The sequence below is a fragment of the Coregonus clupeaformis genome, chromosome 7 (genome assembly GCF_020615455.1).
Source record: "Coregonus clupeaformis isolate EN_2021a chromosome 7, ASM2061545v1, whole genome shotgun sequence".
Lineage (NCBI taxonomy): Eukaryota > Metazoa > Chordata > Actinopteri > Salmoniformes > Salmonidae > Coregonus > Coregonus clupeaformis.
The window spans coordinates 41,310,497-41,319,723 of record NC_059198.1 but is presented as its reverse complement, the minus strand read 5'-3'; the positions used below and the strand labels follow the sequence as shown (position 1 = coordinate 41,319,723).

Below are 9,227 nucleotides of genomic sequence, written 5' to 3'. Positions count from 1 at the left end.
AAGGTGAACCTTCACCCCAGTCTGAGGTCCTGAGCAGGTTTTCATCAAGGATCTCTCTGTACTTTGCTCCATTCAGCTTTGCCTCGATCCTGACTAGTCTCCTAGTCCCTGCCGCTGACAAACATCCCCACAGCATGATGCTGCCACCATGCTTTACTGTAGATATGATGCCAGGTTTCCTCCAGACGTGACACTTGGCATTTAGGCCAAAGAGTTCAATGTTGGTTTCATCAGACCAGAGAATCTTGTTGCTCATGGTCTGAGAGTCCTTTAGGTGCCTTTTGGCAAACTCCAAGCGGGCTGTCATGTGCCTTTTACTGAGGAGTGGCTTCCGTCTGGCCACTCTACCATAAAGGCCTGATTGGTGGAGTGCTGCAGAGATGGTTGTCCTTCTGGAAGGTTCTCCCATCTCCACAGAGGAACTCTAGAGCTCTGTCAGAGTGACCATCAGGTTCTTGGTCACCTCTCTGACCAAGGCCCTTCTCCCCCGATTGCTCAGTTTGGCCCGGCGGCCAGCTCTAGGAAGAGTCTTGGTGGATTCAAACTTCTTCCATTTAAGAATGATGGAGGCCACTGTGTTCTTGGGGAACTTCAATGCTGCAGAAATTTTTTGGTACCCTTCCCCAGATCTGTGCCTCGACACAATCCTATCTCGGCGCTCTACGGACAATTCCTTCGACCTCATGGCTTGGTTTTTGCTCTGACATGCCTTTCCAAATCATGTCCAATCAATGTAATTTACCACAGGGGGACTCCAATCAAGTTGTAGAAACATCTCAAGGATGATCAATGGAAACAGGATGCACCAGAGCTCAATTTCGAATCTAATAGCAAAGGGTCTGAAAACTTATAATTATAGGTAAATAACGTATTTCTGTTTTTTGTAGAAAATTCTAAAAATCTGTTTTCGCTTTGTCATTATGGGGTATTGTGTGAATACTTTCCGAAGGCACTGTATATAGATTCTACAGGGTGTACAGAGTACTCCCAACCACATTTTTACTTCTGCACAGATTAAAAAAAAAAAAAAGATTATATATAAGCCAATATGAAATGTATAGGCCTATAGTGTATTTGTCTGGCTGACACCAGCCCTCAAGGTAGTCACAGCTCACTGGGTAGCACGTCAGCCAAACTAACTGTGTATTGCATTGGGACCAATAGATTGGGTGGAGTAGAAGGTGTTGCTGGGAACCTAGACCAGAGTCCCATATGAAATAACACAATACAGTATACAGCTTATAAAGACCCTACTGAGTATTCCCAACTCCACTTTTACATCGGCACATAGAATACATTTTTCTCTCTAAGCCAATGAAATTGATAGTAGAAAGATCTGCTGGGTATTTAGACCACAGTCCCCGAAGAAATAACACCATATATAATTCTAGTGCTAGATCAGTAGGGTCGGTAGAATATTATGTTCTTTACATCCATTTAATCATTTCTCAATGTATAATATATATTATATAAAAGTACAAATCTGTTTAGTTTAGAATTTTCCCGATTTAGTTCTCATTTTGTAACATTTTAATATTATGCACTATCAAAATACGCAAAAAGTATTGATTTCGTATCAAACACATAGCGTTTTACCACAGACTTTTATTTTGAAGGCAAAATAGGAAAACCTAAAGTCTTTATGCTGATGCCGTGACGCTAATCAAGTTGCCGGTTGGTTTCGTTGACCAGGCAGCTTCCTTTGAAACGATTGAACTTGAAACAGGTGTGGTCAACAACAACAAAGCAAGCTTGGTGAAGGAAGTAATAGAAATATAAACATTGCCCTCTTGTGGCAGGGGTCTAAAAATATTGAGCGGCAGCCAAGGAATTTACTGGTCTTGCATTTCTGGATAAAAATGTATTTGAATTTCTATCAACACGTTTTGCATTTTGTATTTCATTGGAACTACAATCAATCTCTAAAGAATGCCCTTTCAACACTAATCAATAGATTTAGCCTATCACAGAACCAAACCGCAGGGTGTTTGTATGGAGGGCCTAAATTCAGAGTGAAAATACAAATACAAAATAAGGACATTCTTAATTGATTTGCAAAAATTATATATAGCTTTTCATCAGTGTATCATGATATATGCCACAATCAAATTTTATATTTATGTGGTACCAATTGAGCATGGGGACAAGGTTAGCACAAAGCACTTGAATAGGCAACACTACGTCAAGCAAGAACAAATCGAAAATAGTCAAATAAATCACTAAATTGCTGCTGTGCTGTAAATTCCTTTAGGACATACCATAGAAGAGCCTTGGAGAGTTCACATATTTCATTTTCATATACGCAAGATTACTGCACATTCTGGCTTAAGTATCAGTCGTTGAGGCTTTTAGCCCACTCCTGTGCATGGTAGTTCACTGCAGGTAGAGCATTTTACGGTTGTAGCAACGTAGCATTCCAGAGAAGCAACATCGTCAGCTCCCTTCAAGGCCACTGTGGCTACACAGAATTCACACAACATGATCAAAAACTTGTGATTGATAGAATCTCTTCTATTATGGTGTGATGATTAATATCCTAGCACATTATAAAACTTAATTCTGATTAACTGTCATTCGAAATGGTCAACACACAAAGTAGGCACATTCTGCAATCAAATGCTTTAACAGTATTTTATTGTTTACTTTCATATACAAAAAGATACAATTGAAATAATCCTTTCTAGTATTTTTTCTCTAACAGTCAGGGTGTAGTTGTTTCACACTGGGCAAATACTACATTCATACTGGTTTATTCTGGCACCAAGTGCAGAGTAGAAGCAGCCACACCCCAACAACTAGGCAAATCTACTTGGATACTGAGTTCTAAAATTACCACAGTAAAAAGGAACAATGATCCACTGCAAATTAAAGAACTATGTTACAATGATCGTTGAAAAAGTCCTCATGTCATTACGGCAATACAATGGATGTTGGATTTTTCCAGCGCATTTCATATACATAAAACTTTTAAACATATTCTTCAATCCAAAAGAGGGGTTACAGCAACAACCTCAACTCTGTATACATTTTATCTTATACAGATTTATTTGAGTATATTTGTTAAATTCAGTAGTACAAGCCATCTCTGTTCTACAATTTAGCTACAATAGTGAAACATAACCTACAACATTTACATTTCACGTATCCTGGTAGAGAAACATCACTTTTAAATAAGACCCCTTGACAAAACAAGAAACCCCCCTTTACCCATTTGCCGAATCCTGCACCCTTGTTTTGGTGGGTCTTGGAAGAAAGACATTGTGAATCCGTCCTTGCAGTGGAATTGTTTTTCGGTTTTGTTTGGTTGAACACTTCCATGTGCAAAGAGCAAATGATGAGCTCTTAGTAGGAAAAAAACTAACATTCGGCACTGACATTGTTAACCAACAGCAAATTCCACCAGTTTTTAAAGGAGCGAAAGAAACTGGCACTGTATGGAATTAGTGGCTTTTTAAAGCATAGCTCTACTAACCCAGATGCTACAAAGAAATTGGACGTTCTAAGCGTTTAGCCATTGGCATTTAGAATCAATAATTCTCCCCTGCTGGGGAAGGTCTTAATACTTAAGGAGGGTAAGTCGATTGCCCAGGCTCACAGCTGCTGCTTGACACAAGACCTGAACACTGATTTCTGGGAAAACGAGGTAATGTTCACATGGCCTGAGTGACTGCCCGTGCACAGTAAATAAGTAACGTAGTAACACTAAAAGATGCTCATAGAGAGTTGGGTATTGGGTAAAGTAAAAATAAGTAAATATGAGGGATTGATGACCAATCTAAGGGTACAATGGTAATTAGTGTTGTTAGGGATTTTTTGCGAGCTAGACAGGACTATAATGAAATCTCAGCCAATTGAATGTTTATTTTTCTTCAGTTCTGCCAGATGACAGTGAGCTGTCAAACCAGAGTACACTAACAATTTCAGTTGGTAAAGTAGCATAGGAAGCACTTGAACATGGTTTTCCATACAATACCATTTCTTTGCTGTTGAAAAATAAAAAGGTGAGAAGCTCGGAAAGGAAGAGGGTTTTCACATTGTCAAGGGGTGGATCATACATGTTACACCAGTACAAACAAGGTTTCCTGTTGGTATGACGAAAGTGTACATCATTTTTCTGTAGTATCGACGACTATCCAGCTAGCAACACTGTTTCACGTGAGGTCTGAGGTAATTGGTTCCTGAACAACCTGGATCTAAGACTGCATCCAGAATTACAGCTGGTCACTTTTTAATATTTTTATATTAGATATTAGATTATATATACATTATATATATATACACATATATATATATATATATATATATACATACATATATACATATACATATATATATATATATATATATATATATATATATATATATATATATATATATATCACATACATACATACACACATGTATATATACATATATATACACATTATATATATATATATATACACATTTTATATATATATATATACACATTTTATATATATATATATATATATATATATATATATATATATATATATATATATATATATATATATATATATATATATATATATATATATATATATATATATATATATATATATATATATATATATATATATATATATTATATCACACACATAGCATTTTTTTGTCAGGTACTAATAACAAATAAACAAAGAGGGGCGCCGCAGCGGTGGCTTCAGCAACGACCATGAGGAAAATAAAGGCACAACATCAGAACACCTCAGAATTTAAGTCCAACGCTCCAGCAATAATACTGATATTACATGCTGTTTGTATTCCAAGACTTCAGCTTTGTCATCATGAACCCAAATGTGAGTATTGGTAGTAATAGATCACTGATTTTACCCTATGTCCAATGCACTAAAGCTAAAACATTCATTTGGAAAGATGTGTTAAGTCCAGCACCCATTTCCCATCCCTATGCTCTCAAATAAAAAACTAGAGCGACGGTAGAATAATTAAAAAAATGGCACCTGAGTAAAAACCCAGACAATGATGAAAGACCAGAGTAATACTTGCCTTTCCCATCGAGGCTAAAACTTTAAAACCACCGATTGGTACTGCATAATCCCCCCAAAAATAGAACGAATTAAACCCTTAAGACCGCATGGCATATGTAATGCTGAGAGTGCATCAGACCACTATTTAGAAAGAAACCTTAGAGATTTCAATTTTGAAGTCTAACCACTCACTTTGTAGACCTTACTCCCTGCACTCCCACTCCCTCCCCATCAAATGAATCCACTTAACTCTTGAAAAGGCGGCAAAAAGGTAAAAGCAGGTCAAATAAAGGAGAACACGTCAGATTATTTTGTCTAGCTTCTCAAATCATCAAAGTCAAAGACTTTGTTACACATTAACAGCAAAGGGAGAGAGTGGGGACAGATTACAAACCCTCTCAAAAATTTAAAAAAGAAAGAATTTGGTTCCCCCTCTTTCAGATTTAGGTGCAAGGAATTTGGCTAAATTTTTCCCATGGTTAAAGGTCTATAACAGAAGAAAAGGTCAACCTATCATAACTCAACGAGCATTATGACAATGACTTGGGATCTGCAAACCCACCAGCCTTCCTCTTCACAACAAAGCGCATCTTGAACAAGATGTTTTGGTTGGTCACTAGCTCAAGGGCCTATTGCAGTACCTATGAGGTTATTCTGTCATATCAGAAATATGTAGAACTATTGCTGTAGATATTGCTTGCTACATTTTATATCCAAACTTGCAATTTCTTGATCCCATCACATTTATAGCAGAAATACAGTAAACCATATCGTGTTACAATAAGCTTCCTGAAAAGATAGACATCAAACACTAACCTGATCATTTGACACAAAAATAACCCTGATTTGCTAACAAGGCATTGAAATCAAACCAAGTTTGATCCATCCTGGTTAATGATAAAATAGTGGGGAGTCAATCCAGAGAAACAAAAAAGTGTTAAATGAGCGTGCTACCTTGGCAAAATAAGTTCTTATTATTTTCTTGCCCTCTCTGCAAATATCACACAGAGAAAGAGGGGCTCCTTGAAAAGTAGTCTCTTTACAGACCTAAATATATGTTCAAGTTTCCTAACCCCAAAAGCTCAAATAAAGCTAGCTGTGGTTTTACTACTCAAAGCAGCCAGATCGCAGCGATATGCGGGCCCACATCAAACACTGGGGTTCATGATGACAAGAGATTGAAGTCATGAGTGTCTCGAAGCTCTCGCTTCTCCATGGGTATCACTAAAACACCCTGAAAGACACTGCGCACATGGTTCCACTTACACACACGTGGAACGCTGCTAAACTATGTAGAACCTTAAAAGAACGTATGACATCTTCAATAATAACTTAAAGCTCTGGTCTGTAGGATGTAGTGTTTTTAAGGTGCTGAAGCCCCGCCACGGTGCCTCGTCAGTCAATGTGTGAAAGGAGACGAAGGGGATGAGAATCCAGGGACACTAAACCTTTCCCCTCCCCCTTTGAAGGCGCTATCAAATCAATCATCAATTGAGAACAATTTCACAAAAATATGACTATGCTTTAAAAAGTTAGAACGCTATAAATCGAGAGAGAAACTAATTTGGAGACGCGTTGCTTTGTATAAGGAAATTCAATGGTATCTCTTGGTACTCAATTAGTATTTTCCATATAAATGCTTTATATTTTAATCAAGGAATGGGATAAGTCATTAAAATACATTTTAAAAGCAATGACAAACCAAAGGTATATCATGGGGTATGCAAAAATATTACAGGTGAGACACGGTGGTGGTGGGTGGATATTTGTTTTTTTGGGAGGAAAACCAAATACAAGGTTCAATGTCCCTTTAGGTAACGGAGAGGAAAAAAAGACTTGGGGGGGAAAAAGCCAGCACAAATCATGAATAATGCCTAGATGTCATATATAGGTAGAATTCTACAACTGTATACATCTATTTACACAATTTTCTTTCATTTATACAACATGACGCGGTAGCACTATTTTATTTTTCCAAAACTCCCTAATCATAAAAGCCAAAAAACTCACATTAAAATATACTTACTATAAGTCAACACAACTAACAAAATATATAACAGAACTCGTACACGTAGAAAAATCTGAGGTATTTCTGGTTTGAGGTGGTCTGTGGTTCATGATTTATTTTAATTTTTTTGCGTTTTCGTTTTATATTTTCTCTCTACTAGATTTTATTGTTCACCTCGGAAGCCTTGTCATGTCTACCAACGTACTTTTGCTATTGTATGCATGTTTCCTTTACTACTGAGAGTTGCACATGTAACCCACAGAAAAAAAGGAATACACAGAAATATATTCATCTTTGAGTTGAAACAGCAGCATTGTGGACATTCACTGTTACATTATGGCATACAGAAATGTGGTTTCTTGCGTGCCACTTTTAAGACAAAAAAAGTTCCATGTTCGTTTTCAGTTTCTTTTTTTCCTTCTAATGAATGAGAACGTGTAACTAATCGTAATGAAGTTAAGTTTAAACCGCTTGTTACGCTCTGTGCCCTGTCGAAAACAGTTCTACAATGCAGGACCTACCCGGTCCAAACTCGAAGTTTGGTCCCTGTGCGAAAGAGGTAAATCACAAATGGACCAGGCAGTGATGATTGAACTTTACTCCCTCCCGCTCGACACCAGTGAAGGATATAGGCTTTTGTTGAGGCCTAAGATGGGTCTCTGTGGATAAGAGTCTAGGTCCTTAGCTCCCAATGTCCAATATACTGACTGAAGGAGAAATAAAAAAAGAAAAGACATCAAAAAAGAAAAGACATTTAACTTATCTTCAGCTGTTTTCACGGTCTTAATCTTCATCTCTCTCCGCCACACACACACACACTCTCACGATAACTGCACAAATAGTCACACGCAAACACATACACACACTCATTCTCACACCTAAAATGTATACATATCTTCACCAGGGTCTTGCACCTATTGTGGGTTTTTGTAGTTGTTTGGGCACGTTCCGTGTTTAGACTCCATTTTGATCTCAGATAAAAAGGCTCTGAACCAAGTCAGAAAAGCCCCTCCCACTAAAGTTTGCCCCCACCGACCCATCAAGGGCGGCAGTTGTGGCTCTCGCCCTACTTTACAGGACGCGTTGCGATATCACCTCAAATCAACATCTCCTGACCCCTTGAGACTGGATACCTGAGAAGTAGTTCCATACCAAACCAAATGCACTATTCAGATGCTGTGATGTCCAATCTCTGAATGTAAGCCATTTCCTTTTGAACTTTTCAACATGCACTCATAAGAATGCTTTAGCCAACCCTATCCATAGTCACCAGTCTGAACATAGAAAAAAACAAAAATAAATTAGTCCAGTTGTCTTCCACTTTTCCCTGTGTTCTAGAGACACCCGTTAGTTCCGAAGGTTCGTATGGGACACGCTGTCGGAAAGGAAAAGTTTTCTGAAAACTAAAATCCCTTGAGGAAGGTTAGTTGTGTGTAACAGTCTTAATGTTCCTACAAGGTTTTTGCAGCATCGTTGTATTGTCCAAAGTGGTAGATGGTTGCTTGGTTGGTGGGTGAGTGAGTTGGTTGGTTTTGTCACAGGCAATCCTGTCCAGAAGACAGAAAAAGAGGAATAAACTAAACCAAAATAAACTACTGAGAGCTGAAAACATCTGAGGTACCTGCACCAGCATTCATAAGTCGGCACCTGAATGCGCTTTTGAGATGTCCATGTAGCTTTTTTAAAAGTATTTTTTTCTTGTCCTTTCTTGATAAAAAAACAACAGTAGAGAAGAAGTGTGCTGGTAATAGTGATCCGATCGGAAATAAAATACAAATAATTATAATTAATAGAAAAAAAATGTCAGGATAAAATAGCAGCTGCATTCATGTTTTTTTTCTGAGATCCGCTGAGGCTTAAGAAGAAGACGAGGGTGGTTGTTTTGTATGCTTGCTTGCTTGTTGTCGCTCTGCGTTGGGTGGGTTGGTGGTGGTACGGTTGAGACTCAGATACTGGACTCTTTGGGTGGCAAGTCCACGTTGGTGACAGAGGTCACCATGGAGACCAGGCAGTCCGAGGTAGGGGGGCTGGTCAGCCGGCGGATCTGTGAGATGCGCTCCTCCACGCAGCCAGCAGAGAGGCGCGCCTCGGCGTCATGGTCCCAGCACTCCTCTATAGTCTCACACATCGACTCCAGGCCCTGGGAGACAGGAACATCTCAGCACTTAGCTAAACCAATCTGCTTATTCAGTGTTTATTACATGTATTAACTG

At 38.4% G+C, this 9,227-nt stretch overlaps 1 protein-coding gene across 1 annotated transcript in view; it reads right to left on the bottom strand.

Annotated features, from left to right (window-relative positions):
* Positions 1-4,606: 4,606 nt before the first annotated feature.
* Positions 4,607-9,227, bottom strand: part of LOC121569187 (activin receptor type-2B-like) — a 57,894-nt gene continuing 53,273 nt past the window's right edge. Inside the window, exon 11 of the mRNA XM_041879934.2 lies at positions 4,607-9,154. Within this exon, the coding sequence (XP_041735868.1) occupies positions 8,960-9,154 (195 nt within the window). The 3' untranslated portion in view covers positions 4,607-8,959. The remainder of the gene's footprint in view (positions 9,155-9,227) is intronic.